The sequence below is a fragment of the Myotis lucifugus genome, unplaced genomic scaffold, assembly GCF_000147115.1.
Source record: "Myotis lucifugus unplaced genomic scaffold, Myoluc2.0 scaffold_200, whole genome shotgun sequence".
Classification (NCBI taxonomy): domain Eukaryota; kingdom Metazoa; phylum Chordata; class Mammalia; order Chiroptera; family Vespertilionidae; genus Myotis; species Myotis lucifugus.
The window spans coordinates 103,671-124,664 of NW_005871248.1; the positions used below are offsets into that span (position 1 = coordinate 103,671).

The 20,994-nt window shown below is 34.7% G+C and overlaps 1 protein-coding gene across 2 annotated transcripts in view; it reads right to left on the reverse strand.

Annotated features, from left to right (window-relative positions):
- Window positions 1–3,760: 3,760 nt before the first annotated feature.
- The window catches only part of ROCK1 (Rho associated coiled-coil containing protein kinase 1), a 130,490-nt gene continuing 113,256 nt past the window's right edge, over window positions 3,761–20,994 (reverse strand). For both annotated transcript variants that reach the window (XM_006097388.2, XM_006097389.3), the window contains exons 27-33: window positions 19,862–20,021; window positions 13,404–13,474; window positions 13,113–13,201; window positions 8,559–8,637; window positions 8,138–8,399; window positions 6,433–6,640; window positions 3,761–5,247 (exon numbers count right to left, since the gene is read on the reverse strand). In XM_006097388.2, the coding sequence (XP_006097450.1) occupies window positions 5,244–5,247; window positions 6,433–6,640; window positions 8,138–8,399; window positions 8,559–8,637; window positions 13,113–13,201; window positions 13,404–13,474; window positions 19,862–20,021 (873 nt within the window). In that variant the 3' untranslated portion in view covers window positions 3,761–5,243. The remainder of the gene's footprint in view (window positions 5,248–6,432; window positions 6,641–8,137; window positions 8,400–8,558; window positions 8,638–13,112; window positions 13,202–13,403; window positions 13,475–19,861; window positions 20,022–20,994) is intronic.

Here is a 20,994-nt window from a genome sequence, read left to right on the forward strand (position 1 = left end):
ATATACTTTGGAAATAATTCATTAGCAAACACACTGAACTGTTAATATTGGTTATTAAGGAACTGGTAGGGTGGGTGGGGTTTAGGGCAGACTTCAATTACCATTTGTACTTTTGCAATTCTTCAATTTCTTACAATGAGCATAGAGCTTGTTAAAAAAAATGTTAAAAGTAGAAAAGAGTGGGGGCCCTAGATGTGTAGCTCAGTTGGTTAAAGGGTTACCTGCTATGCCAAGGTTTCAGGTTCAATCCCTGGTCGGGGCACATACAAGAAGAAACCAATGAATGCATAAATAAATGGAGCAACTAACTGATGTTTCTCTCTCTCCCCCCTCAAATCAATATATAAAAACTTTAAAAAGGATTAAAGCACTGAGTACAGCTTTATGAACACATATTATTCAACTAGAAAGTGATTTGTTTAGTAAAAATCATAGATATAAAACAATGTGATTAACATTTCCAAGTGTAAATTAAAAAGAAAGGTTTTGCCCTGGCCGGTTTGGCTCAGTGGATAGAGTGTCAGCCTGGGGACTGAAGGTCCTGGGTTCAATTCCAGTCAAGGGCACATGCCCTGGTTGTGAGCTCGATCCCCAGTGGGGGGAGTACAAGAGGCAGCCAATCAAGATTCTCTCTCAACATTCATGTTTCTCTCTCTGTCTCCCTTTGTCTCTAAAATCAATAAAAAATATATATCCTGCCCTGACCAGTTTGGCTCAGTGGCTAGAGCGTCGGCCTGTGGACTGAAGAGTCCCAGGTTCGATTCCGGTCAAGGGCATGTGCCTTGGTTGCAGGCACATCCCCAGGAGGGGGTGTGTAGGAGGCAGCTGATAGATGTTTCTCTCTCATGGATGTTTCTAACTCTCTATCCCTTCCTCTCTGTAAAAAATCAATAAAAAAAATATATATCCTATATAATAAAGCGGTAATATGCAAATTGACCATCATGCCCTCGCATGAGATGGCCACCCCCATGTGGTCACAAGATAGCCACGCCCATGTGGTCACAAGATGGCCGCCCCATGTCGTCACAAGATGGTCACCACAAGATGGCCAGCAGGGGAGGGCAGTTGTGGGTGACCAGGCCGGCAGGGGAGGACAGTTGGGGGCGACTGGGACAGCAGGGGAGGGCAGTTAGGGGTGACCGGGTTGGCAGGGGAGGGCAGTTGGGGGTGATCAGGCCATTAGGGGAGGACAGTTGGGGGCAATCGGGCCAGCAGGAGAGCAGTTAGGTGTCGATCAGACTGGCAGGGGAGTAGTTAGGGGGTGATCAGACTGGCAGACAGGAGCGGTTAGGGGCAATCAGGCAGACAAGCGATTGGGAGCCAGCAGTCCCGGATTGTAAGAGGGATCCCAGATTGGAGAGGGTGCAGGCTGGGCTGAGGGACACCCTCCCCGCCCCCCCAGTGCACGAATGTCGTGCACCGGGCCTCTAGTATATTCTTTTAAAAAAAGGAAGGCTTTGCCCTTGCTGGTTTGACTCAGTGGATAGAGTGTCAACCTGTGGACTGAACAGTCCTAGGTTCAATTCCAGACATGCCCAGATAGTGGGCTCAATCTCCAGTAGGGGGCATGCAGGAGGTAGCCGATCAATGATTATCTCTCATTGATGTTGCAATCTCTCCCTCTCCCTTCCTCTCTGAAATCAATAAAAAGTATATATGTATTATTTTAAAACAGGCTAAAATCTCATTAGGTCCTCAGAGTATACCCGTTTACTTTAGTAATTTTATGTGAAAATGCTCTACCTAAAAAAATTTATTTACCTGTATGTAGGTCTTTAATTTTTCTGAATGTTTCATAATTTTCTTAGTGGGTATTGTACACATCTTTCAGTGAATTTTGTTTATTTTATTGTAAATGGTAGCATTAAAAAGTTTCCCTTTCCAATTGTTGCCAGTAAACAGGAAAACAATGTAATTCTGTATATTATTTTGTATCCAGAGGCCTTTGAAAATTCACTTAATTCTAGCACTTTGTGACTTCTTTTAGACTTCTACATACACTATTATGACATTTGCAAATATGTCAGTTTTATTTCTATGCAGTGACTTACCATACTCATAGACTGGAAAACAAAACTGTAAAGATGTCAATTCCCCCCAGATTGATCTACAGATTGAATGCAATCCCAATTATAAGCCTAGAAGTCTTTTTCTTTCTTTGGTAGAAATTATGATGTTTTGAAAACTTATATAGGAATGTAAAATGCAAGAATAGTCAAGTCAATCTGGAAGAAATATGAAGTTGGAGAACTTAACACTACAGATATAAAATCTTATAAAGCTACAGTAATTAAAACAGTGTGATACTGGCAAGGATAGAGAAATAGATTGGTCACCTGATTTATGATTCAGGATGAATTGTCTTTTTGATAGATACTGCAGGATCAATTGGATATACACATGGAGAAAAACAAACAAACAAACAAAAAAACCTTTAACCTCTACATCACACATACATACAAATGAATTCCATATGGATTGTAGATCTAAATGTGCAAGTTTAAACAATAACGTTTCCAGAAACTAACACAGAATCATTTTCATGACCCTGCAGAATAGAAAGATTTCTAAACAGGACACAAACTGGCCGGGCAGCTCAACTGGTGAGACCATTGTCCCAATATGCCAAGGTTATGTGTTTGATCCCAGGTTGGAGCACATACAAGAAGCAACCAATGAATGTATAACAAATGTGGAACAACACATTGATGTTTTTCTCTCTCTCTCTAAAAATTAATAAAAAATACATTTTACTTTAGTACATTAGGTGAATGGTTCTAAGAGGATGGTTAAGGACATTGTCAAGAAAATGAAGAGTCTGAGATTTAACTGTACTTGCAAACAGAAGTTAGCCTGCCAACATTTCATGGATCCTGGCAGAAGACATGAGACTCCTGGATCACAGCCAAACAACTTTACACTAACAGTACAAGCAGCATGAGCTTCATGTTCTTGTCAGTTCCCCTTGCCCCACAAGTCCCATGGGAGCAGTGCAAAGTGGCTCAGGTGGGTGCCTGAACATACCGTGGGTTTACATTACAGCTGAGGAACCCCAAGTTTAGGGTACCTGAATCTTTTGTAAAGAATTCAAGCAAATCTGCCTAACTTTTGCAGATCTGGAGGGAACACTAAAATACCGGACGGTACACATACCTGCCTTCCTCTCGAGGAGACACAATATCTTCCACGGTTGTTCACTATGAAGAACTCCTTGGAAAAGATTCTGGAAAAAAGGCTGCCAGAGCCTCTCTCTGCCCATACGATATGAGAAATGTAAGAGATACAGGTAAAATGGTTTCCCAATAGACCAGGGATGGGGAATGTCTGGCCCAAGAGCTGTAAAAGGCCCGCCAAGTCATTTGATCTGGCCCTGCCAAGGCATTAGGGTGAGTTAATTAAATGTTTGACCAAATACAGCATGCTAATTTTTCAGTTGATAATTTTGTATGGCCTGTGAATGATATTATAAATATCCATATGGCCCTTGGCAGAAATAAGGTTCCCTACCCCTGCAAAGACATTAGTCAACTTTTCATTTCAACTGTAGCCATTCTTCTTTTAGAACCCAAACAGGTTCTATCTTTTAAAAACTCACTTTAATCTAATTGTGGAATTGAACAAACATTTGTACATAGTCAGAAACTAATTTATAGCATGATTTCTTTTCATTTCAGACAGGAGAAATCACCATACAGTCATTATTAAAGGTATCCATCCATAAATTACTTTTATTTCTCATTAAATGAGCACAGAGTCATTAGCATATTAATAACAGATATGTTTATTATTACATATCCATCAGTGCGGCTTTCAATACCACTTGAAACATGCATATCATCCTAGAGACGAATCAGTTTTCCAGTGCTTATTTGATACACATTACTGCAAAGCCATTATAAATTACTGAGGAGGTATTTGGTTAAAAAAATAAACAATAAATCATACTGCCCATACAAATCTACTCTTGCTATTGCACAAGAGTTTATCAGTATTTATCTGGTAATTCCTATGTTAACTGGAAAACATCACAGATGTATTGCCATAATTTTCTTTTATATTGGTGCAACCTTCTACATGTTTTGCAGTTTTATAAAGTCATTCATTATTTTAGCAGGTAGTTTGATGCAAAGATTGTACTTAATTTATGAAAGTCCAACAAACCTCTAAATATTTAAAATTAAACCAAATATCAATGAAAAACTCACTGACACATAATTTTTTGAAAATATGTTTTGTGAAACTTCTATATTTAGACATGGCAGTAAAATAATTCTCTCAAATTAAGGCACTAAAAGCTCAATGCAACGCCCATTGAAGTGTTCTAAGAATAATTTACATTTCAAACAGTGCATACATTTCTTATATGTTTGTTAACTTAATGTCTTTATCACTTAAAACCACAAAGAAATACATTATACAATTACGGAAATGATGTACCCCACAAAATGTTTTTAAACTTGGTTCTTTTTTACAGTTAGTTCCTAAAGTCTCTAGTAGTAAAATAACTCAATATGGCTTGGCAAAAATGCATAGATTAAGTGGAATATTTTTTGCCTTCTCCCATTCACCAATCTACAAATTTGCTGAAACACATACAGTATTTTGTAAAGCAAAATGTAAGATACTTATTCTCCATTAAGTCCACCATGGCAATCAACAATAAGGCTTTTAGATTCTACAGTGAGGGCACTGAAGTCAAGTGAAGTCACTGCTTTCTTAAAATAGTTTTGTATAGTCTTGCAAGAGCACAAAAACTGAAGTCATTAAAAAAAATTGCAGTTGTCTCATTTTGAGATATTTTCTTTACTCCTTCCATGAGCTGATCTTGATAGTGATGGCCATTCCACTTAAAAGTGAAAGTCCCTTCCTCTCACTCATCCGAGGAAACTGTGTTCTATCATGATTGACAGGCATTTTCTTAGAAATTCAAAAAGGCAGCACCTTTTAAATATATATATATATATCTAGCTAAGCTTTTCACCAATTGTATTTGCATTACATAGTAATAATTAATCTAATCTACCTGTAGGCAAACCCGCAATAAAAAAAAAACCCACAAAAAACAAAAACAAAACCCTTGGTGTGCTTTTGTGCCAAAGCATGGACAGAATAACAGCAATCTTAACCCTGAAGCCTGTGATATTGTGTCAAAGGAACAGCCTGTCTGTTCTGCATGGTTAAAGGAGCCTGGTTTATCAGGTAGCATCCCACACGATTCCACAAGGTGCTAGGTCACACGGTTAACTGTTGGTGGGGAAAAAAGAAAAACTATAATTTAAAAAATGTACTCAGTTGTAGGGAAAGGTAAATTACATTAGTTTTATATCTAATAACTAACACACAAAACTTGAAAAACAAGAAAATGGAAAAATACACTTAATATTATCTCCTTTTTGCTTCTACTTTATTTCAAACATATATATTTCACACACATATATGCATATACTAGTATGTGTGTGTGTATACATATATATGTATATATTTATATATACATATATATATATATACACACACACACACACACACACACACACACACACATTTTACAAAGCAATAAAAAGCAATTTTAAATAATTTTAGATCTAGCTTTTAGCCTATACAGGAGGTGATTGATATAGGATTCTACAGAGAGGCAAATCTGTGATAGGTCTCACTTTTAGAGTCAAATGCTCCTCTTAATATAGGGACTACATTCCAGCAAAAGTTGGCATTTGGTACAGGAGAAAAAGCATGGGCTTTAGAATTAGATGAAAATGGGTTCCAATCCAGACTATGCTACTAGTTAGCTGTGTGATCTTGTTCAAGTTATCTAATTCCTTTGAGTCTCATTTACTCAGGTCAAAATGAGAACTTACTGAGAAGTTTATTTGTAACATCATAGTCACTGATAATACCAAATAATTTTTGATGAAAAAAAAACCCCACTATGTCAATATAGTTAAAAATAAAAAATGAGCAAAGTTTTATATAAATCTGTTTACATTATAAAAGGGATAAACCACAAGATTTTTAAAACATTATGGGCTATGGGTGGGAAGTAATCAACCAAGAACCTGTATGCATATATGCATGGCCCACGGCCACAGGTAATAGGGCAGTGAGGGCCTGGGGGATGGGAGGGAGGGAGAGAGGGAGGCTGGGGGTGAGCTGGAGGGGGTCAATGGGGGAATAAAGGGGACATATGTAATACTTTCAACAATAAAGAATTATTAAAACAAAACAAAAACCATTATGGGCTAAATATGTACCATGTATACCAACCAATGACACAATTTGACATGGAAGTAAATCAATATGATATATAAAAATATTCTAACAGGAATCAGTTAAACTAATTATAAAATCATTTCTAGTCATATATAAATACCTAGCTACATATGATACTCATCACTTTCACATTGTTAAAAAGGTAAGCATTTCAATCCTTACCTAGTTTTTCCAGATGTATTTTTGACCACTTTCCGGAAAGACTGATTTGCAGTGGATCTTGTAGAAAGTGTTCGAGGGGATGCACGAACAAAACCAGACGGTGGATTCTTAGGTATCTTTTTCACTAAATGAGTTACCCATTTCTTTTGTTCATCCTGAGAACATGCTAACAACAGCATATCTCTTGCTGATGTTACATCATAACTTACTATGATAAGAAAAAAAGAGTAGAATTAAAGTCACATAAAATCTAAAAAAGCCCTATTAAATGCATAATTTTCTAAGTTCTTAAAATCTGAAAAGATTTACTATGTATGCTTAGTTAAGCTTGGACAGTATCTCTTTCTTCTTAATATAATTAAGGCTGAAATTTAAAAAGAAAACACTAGTTATAAACTAGTAAGAAAAACAAAGTAAAACCAGAAACACAATAAATGCATTAGTGAAACAAATAAATGAATATTTAGAACACAAGTTTCTTATCTTAAAATACCTATATTCTGTATTATTTCCCTCTAGCTACCTCTGGTAAAATAGATATTTTGTCTATGATACAGCATACTGGTCCAGGCAGTGAAAACCAGATAAAAAGAAAACAAATCAGGCCTGGCTGCATGGCTCAGTGGTTGAGCGTCAACTTATAAACCAGGAGGTCACAGTCAGATTCCTGGTCAGGGCAAATGATATGCTGGGTTTTGGGCTCGATCCCCAGTGTGGGGCGTGCAGGAGGCAGCTAATCAATGATTATCTCTCATCATTGATGTTTCTATCTCTCTCTCCCTCTCACTTCCTCTCTGAATCAATAAAAAAAAGAAAATACGTCAGAGGTAAAAATTCAAGGGGGCCGGGGGGGATATAGTGGAACTCACCTATAGCTCTTCTCTCCAATTTATAACTTTTTTTCTTTTTACAAATGAGTGATTCTCTTTTAAAGACATTATGTTCAAAGCCAAATCTATAACTGTAAAATGATTGCTGTATGTTGCTCCACCAGTGTGAAAATGTTACTTCTTATAACCTTTTTTTCTTAAATTTGAGCATTCTGTATTCATTTGAAGGATCCAGACCAATGGAGGTAGAAACTACCTTGCAACAAAGGTTCTTTAGACATATATTTCATAGCTTATACTCTTTTCAACTTGGTATAGAAAATGCTACACTTGAAAAAGTTACTGGGATGTAATTCTCTAATTTGTTTTATGTGTGTGTGTTTCTTGTGTTTTTTTTCAAATATATTTTTATTGATTTCAGAGAGGAAGGAAGAGGGAGAGGTAGAAACATCAATGATGAGAATCATTGATTGGCTGCCTCCTGCACGCTCCCTACTGGGGACTGAGCCCACAATCCTGGCATGTGCCCTTGACTGGAATCGAACCAGGGACCTTTCTGTCCACAGGCCTGCGCTCTATCCACTGAGCCAAACCGGCTAGGGCTCTAATTTGTTTTTTTTTTATATATATATTTTATTGATTTTTTACAGAGAGGAAGGGAGAGAGATAGAGAGTTAGAAACATCGATGAGAGAGAAACATCGATCAGCTGCCTTCTGCACATCTCCTACTGGGGATATGCCCGCAACCAAGGTACATGCCCCTGACCGGAATCGAACCTGGGACCCTTCAGTCTGCAGGCCGACGCTCTATCCACTGAGCCAAACCAGTTTCGGCTCTAATTTGTTTTAAGTTGTAAAATATTTCACGCCTTACCTTTACACGGAGAAATTAAGTCCTCTTTCTTATCTAAGTGATCTCTGTGGCACTTAACATGGCATCTTCGACATTCTAGGGCAGGGGGTGGCTTAAAAACATGCCAGAGAGGTTTGGCACAGGCCTCACAGTTGGCGGGAAAGTGGTAGAGTGTAGGAATGAACTCATGGCCTTTGTGATTCTGAAAATTAGTTTTTTCAGCTTGTTGTACTGGTTCCATCTCTACATCTTTTCTACATTCACCTTCATTTGCATAAAGTATCTATTCAGGAATGGTAAAAGAAAGAAGATAAAAAAGATTTGTATCTGTACATACAAATTTCAAATGTATAAAAGCATTGGTGAATATATATTTACCTCAAAAAATATATTTAGTATTTAGGTAAAAGATCTTCTGAAATTATAATTTCATTATTTTTACCTGAAATATTTTAGGAATTTCTTCAGTTTCAGCTCTGTACACATCTCCTTGGGTTACAGGTCGAACATGAAACAATTTACTAAAATGGAAACAAATATGATATAGACCATCATAAAAACTCATTTACAGTAAAAGGTATAAATAAACATTTCTTGAAGATAAATTAGTCATTAGAAAAATATAACTTAAAATCACAGTATCATTATAGACCTATAAGAATTTGAAAAATAAAAATACTAACAAATCAAATGCTGATGAGGATGCAGAGAAACTAGATCACTCATGCAATTTTGGTAGAAAAGTAAAATTGCAGAGCCACTCTGGAAAAGAGGGTGGCCACTCCTGGGTCTTTACTCCAAAGAAAAATTTATTATCTATGTGAAAATCTATACAGGAATGTTCACAGGAGCTTTATCTACAATAGCCAAAAACTGGAAACAACCCAAATGAATGGTTAAACAAATGGTGGTACATTCAAACCATGGAATACTAAACTACTCTATTCAACAACTGAAAGAAAAAACTACAACTTGAATGGATCTCAGAGGAATTATACTGAGTGAAAGAAAACAATCCTGAAGTTTATATAGTATTTTATTCCATTTATGTAACATCCTTGCAATGATAAAATTATAGAGATGGAGAACATATTAGTGATTGCCAGGAATTAGGGAGGGATGGAAAAAAGGAGCTTCTTGTGACTATGAAAGGGTAACATGAGGAATCCCTGTGATGGAACTGTTCTGTATATTGACTGTTGTGATGGTCCTAAGAATCTATGCATGTGATAAGGGCATACAGATTAAAAAGAAAGAAGTAAACTATTATTATTTGGAGATGACATTATTGTATATATAGAAAACCCCTGTGGATAAAAAAAAAAACCTTTAAAATAAGTGATACAGATTAGAAGATTCAAGATCAATATATAAAAATAAATAGTGTTGGAATACCCAGATACTCATATGGAAAAAAAACAACAACCAGATATTCACGGGAAAAAACTAACTTCAACCAGTACCTCTTAAATTTTAGATCAATCTTAACTTAATTGTAAAACCTAGAACAATAAATTTCCTAGAAGGAAACAAAGAACACCTTCAACAATCTTTGGGCAGAAAAAAATTTCTTGGACAGATTATAAAACACAATAATTCTTTTAAAAAACTTACTATATGGTCTCTGTTAAAAGGTACTGTAAAAGACAAGAACAGGCAAGCTAAGCACAGGGAAATATTTACACTACACATTTCTGTCACTGAATTTGTATCCATAATATATACAGAACTACAGATCAATATTAAAAAGATAAGCAACATAATTAAAGAATGGGCAAAAGCCTTGGAAACACGTAAGAAAATATATACAAATGGCCAATAAACACATAAAAAGATTCTTGGCATAATCAGTCATGAGAAAAATACAAATTAAAACAATGAGATAGCATTTATATCAATTAGAACAGAAAAAAATCAAAGACTGACAACACCAAATGTTGGTGAGGATGTGGAGCAACTGAAACCCATACTACTGGTAAGTATAATGTAGTGTAAACATTTTTGAAAACTATTTGGTAGATTTTTTAAAAGATTAAACACAGGTCTACTCTATGACACAGAATTCCACTCTTAAAGTTCCTAAAAGGAATTGTCATAGCAGTCTAATTTCTAATAGTCCCAAACTGGAAGCAACCCAAATGTCTGTCAACAGAACAATGGATGAAAAAACTCAGATAAATTCTTTCAACAGAATATTACTCAGCAATAAAAAACAAAACAAAACAGAAATTGCTACACATAGTAAAACACTATGCTGAGTGAAAAAAGCCAGACAGAAAGGAGTATACACTGTATAATTCCATTTATATTGTAGAATAGGCAAAATTAATTTTAGTGATAGAATTCAGATTTTTAAAATGTTTTTTATTAATTTTTAGAGAGGAAGGAAGAGGGATAGAAATATCAATGAGAAACATCATTGATTGGCTGCCTCCTGCACACCCCCTACTGGAGATTGAGCCCACAACCTGGGCATGTGCCCTGACTGAGAATCCAATCAGAAACCTCTTGGTTCATGGGTTGATGCTCAACCACTGAGCAACGCTGGCCTGGCTAGAATTCAGATTTTTAAAAACATGTTTTTCTTTATTTTAGAGAGAGAGGAAGAGAGAGGAAGAGAGAGGGAGAGAGAGGAGAGAGAAATACATCAATGTAAGGGAGAAACATTGATCTGCTGCCTCCTACATCCTCACCCATTAGGGATAGAGCCCACAACCTGGGCATGTGCCCTGACCAGGAATTGAACAGGTGACCTTTTGGTGCATGGGACTATGCTCTACTGTTTGAGTGACACTGGCTAAGGCCAGATTTTTTTTCTTCTGAGAAGGGGCAAAGGTGAGATTTCTAGGATGATAGAAATGTTTGTTTTTATCTTGTCCTGAGTGGTGATTACATGGGTGTTTATAAAAGTCACTGAACAGGACATTTAAGATGTATGCATTTTAATATATGAAAATCATACCTCAATAAAAAGGTAAAACAAAAATGACCTCTCATTGATCTAAAAAGTATTTAACTTAGTTGAAAGATGATGCCTCTTATATTGTTTATGTATTATTCCATTTAAGTGGTCATTTAAATTTCCATAACTAATGCTTTTTTAAAAAAAGTAGGAAATGAAGTATCAGTACTCTGGTATTTGATCAGTTCTTTTATATTCTGAGTATAAATGGCTCCACAAATGTTTAATTCCAATGGCAATATTTCATTTTAAGTTTATGTTTTTTTTAATACATCCACTACACTTTAAATTTACATTTTGTTGCATATGTTTTACCTTTAGTCTTTAAACTTAAATACGGAACTGTCTTAATCTATGAAGCCAGCATTACCCTAATCCCCAAACCAGATAAAGACACTACAAAGAAAGAGAATTACAGGCCAATATCCCTGATGAACATAGATGCCAAAATCCTCAACAAAATTCTAGCAAATCAGATCCAGCATTACATTAGAAAGATTATACACCTATACCAAGTGGGATTTATTCCAGGGATGCAAGGATGGTACAATATCCGCCAATCAATAAATGTGATACATCACATAAATAAATTGAGAGATAAAAATCACAGTCATATCAATTGACGCAGAGAAAGCATTTGACAAAATCTAATACCCTTTTTTGATAAAAACCCTCAGCAAAGTAGGAATAGAGGGATCATACCTCAATATAATAAAAGTCTTATATGACAAACCTACAGCCAACATCATTACTCAATGGGTAAAACCATTTCACGTAAGAACAGGAACAAGACAGGGATGCCCACTCTCATTGCTCCTTTTAGACATAGTACTGGAAGTGCTAGCCATAGTGATTAGACAAGAAGAAGAAATAAAAGGCATCCAAATTGGAAAAGAAAAAATTAAACTGTCATTACTCACAGATGACATGATATTGTACATAGAAAACCCTAAAGACTCCATCAAAAAACTACTAGACCTAATAAATGAATTCAGCAATGTAGCAGGATACAAAATTAACACCCAGAAATCTATGACTTTTTTATACACCAATAATGAACTTACAGAAAGAGAAACTAAAAAAAAAATCCCATTTACCATTGTAACAAAAAAAATTAAGATACCTAGGAATAAACTTAACTAAGGAGGTGAAAGACCTGTACTCAGAAAAATACAGGACATTGAAAACAGAGATAAAGACATAAACAAATGGAAGAATACACCATGTTCACGGATTGGTAGACTCAACATCATTAAAATGTCCATACTACCCAAAGCTATCTATAGATTCAATGCAATCCCCATTAAAATACCAACAGCATATTTCACAGATCTTCTTTATATAATCTACAGCACCTGTTATAATACAGGAAGCAGTGCTAGGAAATGACTTTAGAATGAATACAAAGAAAAAAAACAAGCTTATTACAGGCCTCTTTGATCTGTTATTAGAAAATAAGAGATACATTTATATTTCCTTTTTAAAACTGATCACATGATCATATACATTTTGAGATGCTTTCTGAACTTAGAACCAATAAACATTGAAATAAAAACTTTACATTAAATCTTACTTTAGAAAAATGTGCCCTGTCTGGGTGGTTTAAATGGCTGGAGCATCTTCCCGTACACCAAAAGGTTGTGGGTTCAATCTCTGGGCAGGGTGTATGGAAAGCAACCAATCAATATTTCTCACATTGATGTTTCTCTCTTTCTCCCCCACTTCCTTTCTCTCTAAAATCAATAAATGTGGGTGATCATTTAAAAAACATATATTGTCTTTAGAATACGTCAGTTATGCAAAATTTTCCCTTTCACATTTTGTTCAAGATATAATGTAAAGTTATTATTTAAATCTAAGAAAAAGAGAAAAGTGTGTAACATTGTTTCAATAAAATATAAACTAAATTGTAAGTCTAAAAATAATTGATTATATATGTAATACTTTCAATAAAGAATTATTAAAAAAATAAAATTAAAAGAATTATCATAAATTAACACTCAATGACTTAAAATTCAATCAAAAGCAACTTACTCTATGTCTAATACCATAGATGGATTGGATTGCTCCTTATCTTGTTCATCGTTATAAAATAAAATTTTTTTGCTACTGACCACAACATACTGAAATGAGAAAAAAGAGGGAAGAGGTATAAGATCAACATTAACTTGGTTGAAAGTAATAGGCATATCTGCCATTACTGTCTAAATTATATTATATTAATCTAAAATCAATGCTAATAATCGGGCAGTTAATACAAGTTCTACACTTTAAAAGTAAATATATAACAAAATATTAACTGGAAAACAATGAGGCATATGGTACCTGTTTCTTCCAGCCATATCGTTTGATATTTCCTCTATTTGGTACTGAAAGCCAACCTTCAATTCTTGACTCTAAGAGAAAAAGAATATATAATATTCAGTCTTAAATTATAACAAAAGGAAAAGCTATTAACAAGTTGTCTGACAGCATGCAGCACAGGCATCTGAACACAGCTAAATGAATAAGTGCTATAATTTGCTCTTTCATGCTTCAATCACACAAATCAACTTTAATGGCCATACAAAGATTGCAGAAAAAAATTCCAAGCCACTTTTCCCATAAAATTAACATTTAGTACTCAATTATAAAAGTATGAAATAACAACAATAACCTTAAGAGCCAGGCAAGACTGGAATGGACTGTAGCTTAAATGGGATATGATACAGAAGACTATAAATATCATTTAACATTCATATAAAAATACTTAGCAAAAAAAATTATGCAGCAAGTAGAACAAATCAGAGCCATGATTTACACAAGAAAGAGCAAGCAAAAGTACAGAAGTGTCCTATTACTCACAGAAGTTAAGAATAGAAGATAAATAAATAAGGAATGCAGGCAGAATCAACTAGATATAAAGAATAAGAGACAAGCATTTTATTTGTTTTCTCAGTACAATATTCTGATAAACTTTTTGGTAAAACACCCATAATAATTTCAATAAAACTGTCCAAATTTAGTTGGTGGGGTACTTAATTCTAGTGGTAAGTCCAATTACAATTCTTAATCAAACTAAAAAAGTACAAAGCCTTTTAACTAATTGTGGTACTAGAATTTAATAAATAGCAAAAGAACACAGAATTCAGTTGGTCAACCTTTAATATTTTAACGAGTTTGTACATACCAGAAATTCTAGACTAATTCTATCAAGGCATTTTATAGTAATTATTATTGCTGTTTAATTATAATTGTTTATTAGAAATATTTGCAAGATGATTCCATTAGAAATGGTTATTTTATACCAGGTTAGATATAAGTGCATTTAATTGTTCTTATATATCTATTTTATATTTGAAACAACAAAAGAATAGAAAAGTAACCAAATTTAAAATACAATATGATAATGTGACGGATTATACCATGATCTAATCAGAATATATATATATATATATATATCTATCTTTCCACACAAAAGCTGTAAAAGAGCTCAGGTTTACATTAAAGGTAACAACAATAGGTAACATTCACTGAACATTTATTTTTACCAAGTGCTTTACAAGTAATATCTCATCTAAAAATTTGTATAATCCCATGAATATAGGATATTATATTCCTAGAAATATAGGATAGGATAGGTTCTATCATCTTCCATTTATAAATAAAGAGACTGAGGGTTAGCAAGGGGAACTGACTTGCCTAAGGGTACTCTTATCAGTAAATGTCAAAGCTCTAAGGCTTGCCTAGGCAGTCTGATTTCTGAGCTTATGTTCCTAGAGCACAATACTGTTCTGTCCTTTAACAAGCTTTGAAGTTAATGGAATCAGGGTCACGTTGTTGTTCCAACTTCTTCAATGTACGTAATGTCCTTTGCTTCTGTTATTCCCTTGCACTTGTTAAAGTAGAGGAAATAATGAGAAACTTCAGCTCAAAATGATCCTTCTCCCAGCTTTTTTCTTAGTTGCTGTTATTCAGTCCATTAATAATTGTTTTGTTTCCTTAGGTAGTGCCTTGGTAAGTTTTGAGAGTGCAGAGACCATAGCCTAACACTTTTATATACCCCACTGCATCTAACATATAGAGTGGGTACTTGATAACTATTTGTTGATTATTTTGCAATTCTGCTTTTTAAAAGTTAGCCAATTAAGCCATTCTCTGTAAATAATGGTTATACTTTAACAACCAAAGGGCAGTTTTATATTAAGTGACATGCAGAAGGCTGGTGATCATTCACAAATATTCTCTTAGAAAAGCAAACAGTTATTGCTAGGACAATTTTCCTCCAAAGTGCCAAAAATTGGACTCTCATTCCTAAACCTATTTAGTACCAGTAACTCCTCACTGAAAATAAAAGATATGAGAGCCATTGAAATCTTGACATTTATACAAAATTGTATATGCCATAATACCCCCCTCAGTTATTTTTTTCTATGAGGATAAATGCCAAATATTTATTCTTTCTGGTTCTGAGTTTAGATTAACCCGCCAGTGTTTTCGTTATTATATTTTCAATGAATTAGTACATGTTATAACTTTATCTGTCATTTTAATATTCCTATAGAAATTTTATATACCAAAGTCATTTTATGAATCAAAGCAGCCCAATTTTATATTTGTTGTAATTTAAATGAAGAAATTTAGAGCTCACAAAAGGAACAGAGGATATGTGGTTTTTGCCAATTTAAAACAATAATGTTCTGGAAGAAAATTTTAGTTTTTCCTTCTGGTGAATACTCTTCAGAGAAACAGTTTAACAAATACACAATATATACTCAGCTATAACAAAAAATACAAACTAGCTTCTCTGTGTCCTTTGTTTAAAAAAAATATGTTACTGATTTCAGAGAGGAAGGGTGAGGAAGAGAGATATAGAAACATCAATGATGAAAGAGAATCATTGATCAGCTGCCTCCTACTGGAGATTGAGCCTGCAACCTAGGCATGTGCCCTGACCAGGGATCCACCTGTGACCTCCTGGTTCATAGGTCGACGCTCAACCACACCAGCCAGCCTATTTCCTTTCTTCTTAGATGCAAGTTAATGTGCCAGCTTTTAATATTATGACCACAATCATGACCACTTGTAATATAAGTGGCAATCTGAAAGTATAATGCAGTCAATTCCATCTTTTACATCACAGACACAGAAATCAGCTTCTCCAGATAAAGAAATGTTGAGGACTTTTAATCTAGGTTATCATCAATAACATACTACAGAAGTACAAAAACAAGTTGGCACCACATTTTCTGTATTTGTAGAGCAACTTTAACTTACAAAAAAATTAGATGTGCATTACTGCAATATCAGTAATTGACTCCTTTACCGGAACAAGAGAGAGACTAACTATATATAAATTAATATTTAATATAGCCAATTTAAACATCAAAGCTAATCTCTGATGACTACCTAAGTTTACCTGGATAAACCACATACTGCTTAAGAAACAGAACTAGAAAACCATTCCAACATAGTTTAATCATATTCAGAAGTGATATTAAAAAAATCAAATCAACCAATGCTTCAGAATTCAGATGCACTGATTATCTTCAAATCACTGGTTATATTTGGACAAAATCACAAACTCTCATATACTCAAATACTTGGAAACACATCAAGAAATCTACCATTTAAAGGTTTAAATTGCACAACTTGAGATCAAGCTAGATGGAAAGAGAATGGTGCAGATAATCAATAAGATATAATGAATATTAATGGAGTATTGATAGCAAGTGTTTTTCCTAATGCTTCATCTAATTTTATATTCTTAGGTCAATAGTTACAAAACAAGGAAAGACAAAAAGAAAGGAGAGACATTTATTACATTAGTCTTTGTGTCATCTAGACAATAGGCAAACCTTAACCCTAAAGGTAATCTTTATATTTACACAGTGTGCTGGGCTACAACCTGTCACAAAAACAAAAGAAAGATAAAGACATAAAAGAAATAAAAGGAGTGCTTTTAAGAACTTCAAAGGGTTATAAGTCAGAGGAGTAATGATTTTTTTCTACGCTTTTACGAATTGGGAACTTAGATTTAATCTAGTTAATGATAAGATGTCCACTAAGATTATAGAAGCTGAAACTTAGATACACATGATAATTAAATAAGACTTTTTATATTAAATGATGAAATCTAAAAGAAATAATTAAAGTCATATATCAGTACATCTACCCAACTACTTAAAAAAGAACATTCTGTCAAACTAAAAATATGATCCATATTTCAAAAGGCTTTTAACTGTTAAGTAAACTATTTCATTTAAAGTCCTTTCTTTTTTTAGTCTATATTTTAAATCCATTTACTAATTTTCTAAAATAAGTAAAATTAATCATTAGTCATTACCTTTGAAAAATCTTACAGATACCTGAATGATATATAACTAATATTAAGAATAAAGTAAAAATTCTTTAACAATTCTATCTATATATGTCTGCAAACCTTAAACTTTATTTGCAAGGGACCATTTTTAGGCATCTAGAAAATGGTAGGTTTAATACTGATTTTCAATTTACTAGCAAAATATATAACAGAGAGAGGTAAAATAATACTGATAAAGATTATCCATTAATTTCTACCTTCAATATGAAAATCAAGTGTACAGCACTGTAGAGATCTTTATAAGTTTTAAAACTAAGAAAACAGTAATAGAGAAAAAGGCATCTTAGTTTCCTTTTATAGCAATGGGACAGGCCACCAGTACTTTTAATTTCCCCCCCTCACTCAGTTTGGACTTTAAAATAAAAACAAAATTTCTGAACATACTCAGCTATTTTAAGTAATATACTCAGCGTGAAGCCAGTAGAAACTTTTAAAAATCTCTTTGTTGACTGACTCCGAAGTGTGTTTATTAGATCTGGATTCTGAAATCTAAATGGATTCCTAACCTAAGTCTGCCAATCAAACCATCTGATGATCCTTTGAGTTTAGCCTTCCTAAATAAGCCAGGATAGAAGATAAAACTCATCACTTTCCTCTTTTTGTTTATTTTTTTGAATCCTCATTCGAGGACATGCTTTTCATTGATTTTAGAGAGAGAAAGGGGTAAGGGTAGGGTTGAGGGTGGTAAAAAGGGAGGGAGGGAAGAAGAGAGAGAGAGAGAGAAACATTGATGAGTAGCCTCCCACACCTGTCTGACCAGGGATTGAACCCACAACCTGGGTATGTGCCCTGACTGGGAATCGAACCTATGACCTTTCAGTTTATAGGATGACACTCCAACCAACTGAGCCATACCAGCCAGGGCTCACCTTCCTCTTTTTTGAAGTCCCCCAAACTCTTCTTTCAATTCAAAACTTCTAAATAGATCAGTCTCTGAAATGTTTAATTTAATGCAAAGAAAACCAAGGCACACATAAGACATTATAAACAAAGTTAAAGGGAAATGAGGGGAATAAAGAAAAAAAAAAATAACCCAAACTGGTCAGGATATTTAACCTACACTAAATTCAGTTCAACAATGGAAAGAATGTACCCAAACACCTCTAAAAGTCAACTCTTATAAATGAATAAGTCCAACTTTAGAAAGATGTTCAAACAACAACTGAAGCTAGAGATTCCTTTTAAATCCAAAGTGGTCCTCTGATAAAAATATGCACCTACAAGTTTCTCAATAGACAGGAGGTTTCAGAGAGCCAAAAATGAGAAAAGAGAAGAAATTTCTTGACCATTGGAATAAGAAATATTCATTCCCTGCTCTATTCTTCCAAGTATCTGATTTTGAGCTAGCAAAGCTACAAAAGAATGGGGACAGGGATTATATGGTATACAAATAAGAGCTGAATTTCCTTCCCACATTAAGTCCCACTTTCTTGGCCAAGAATGATAACATAAAAATTTTCTAAGTAGTTTATCAAGTTTCTTATATTAAGTAATATCAGTTAAAATAACATCCTTATAATATCGAACATGTTGCTTCATAAATATCTTTGTATTCATGCATTATTCAGGAAATATACTAATTAAAATATTTTCAAGTTTATGACCATGTAAACCAAACTTCCAAACCTTGATCTAAGAATGTATAGTATGCCAAATATGTGTGAATGCCTTTAAAATTTGTAATGCATGTTTTAATACACATATATACATATATAATAAATATATAACCTATTTACTTCATTTGTTATTTGAACCTGTAATATGTATATTGATCATCTCTTTTAAAAAGACATGTACGACAGCTTGCACTACATTTAACCCAAGAATGAAGCTGTGTTTATTTTTAAAATGATTCTCCACTGGAGAAAAGAAGACAGAAAAAAGTCTGAAGTCCTAGCTATGCACTTTGTCTTTACTTGACTCCCTGCCTCCTGTCCACATCTTCCAACCTTTTTTTATCTATTTCTCTAAATTTTAAACTTAAAGTCTGACTTTAAGAAGCATTAGGGCTGCTGTGGTTCTGATTAAGTACAGTTCTTAGTTTTAGCACAAAAATACAAAAAAAAAAAATTAAAGAGCTGCTACTCATGAAACATACAGTTCTCTTTAGGAGAGGTGCTGCAGCAGCTTTAACTTTCACCTTGAAGTTAGGCTGTTTAAAATAGGTTCATAAAGTTCTTCAGGTTTCTAATCAGATATAGCCTCTCAGATCTATTATAACAGCCTAACATTGCTTATGACTGATTCTATTCCATAAAATGCACTAAGTATACAAATACTAAGAGACTGGCTATCAGAAACAAACTCCTTCTTAAGGATCCATGGACAAAATGACAAGAGGCGGAATACCAAATGAAAGAAATACACATTAATTCCCATGACATTTAAGCAAACTTGAATAAAGTAATAGGAATATTCTTACCTGGAAGGTTTCCATCAGTTTCATCAGCACTAGGAAAACTAGCAACACTCGTAGAATCCGAAAGGTCCAGAAGTTTAGCACGCAATTGCTCGATATCACTCTCTTTGCTAGCCAACTGCATCTGAAGCTCATTCCTATGTGTACATTCTTCTACCAATTGCTATTTTTGAAAAATACCAAGATAATATAAACAGTCAAGAATAAATTTCCAACATTAGAAATTAAAAATTAATGGAACTATAAATAAGTAATCTAAAGTGGCAAAACTGAAAAATTTACTGAAAACTTCATGAATGTTTACTATTACAGATTTTGATCTGACTATAAAAATGCAAGTTCTCTTCCTCAGGAGCACATTGTTTGGTTAAGCTCCTTTTCTCCTTGCTTTAAATGAGTACTTTTTTAAAATACAAAGCATCAAAAAACAAACAAAAAAACACTTGTTAATAGAAAATCCTTTTGGGGGGTTCCAAATGAAATAGTTTAAAGGGTACAGAAAGCTTCTCAGTACAGTTAGGATTTTTAAATGAAAGAGCCAATGCTTGGATCTAAATTTAAGACCAGAGACCATGTTCTCAACTTTGTGCTATTAACAATCAAGGACATATCAAAAAATTAAGTTTGACATTCTGATTTCAGAAAAGTGAGTCCTAATTAGAGAAAATAAATACACCAAATATATAAAATATAGCTACAATAAACCAAACCTATATCTCAATTATAGTCACTACTAGAGGCCCAGTGCATGAATTTGTGCACAGGTGGGGTCTGGCCAGCCCAGCCCCAATCGGGGCAAATTGGGGCTGGGCCTATTGGGAGGAGGAGATGGTGGGAGGTTGGCTAGCCAGCCCCGCCCTAATCAGGGGCCCAATCAGAGCTGGGCAGGATGGGGGGAAGGGGGCCACAGGCAATTGGCCCAGTGGGCCCCCGTTCCCCCAATTGGGGGTTGGGTGGGCCGATTGGGGGGGGGGGCAGGCCATTGGGGAAGGGCTGTGGATGGGGGGGCCGACTGGCCCCTGAACCCCAATGGGGGCAAGGGGGTGCCAAATTGGGGGGGCCCAAGTGGGCCTTTGGGGAAGGGGGGGGCCGAATCTTGGGGTGGGGCGGGCAAGGGGGTGGGGCTTGCAGGGAGG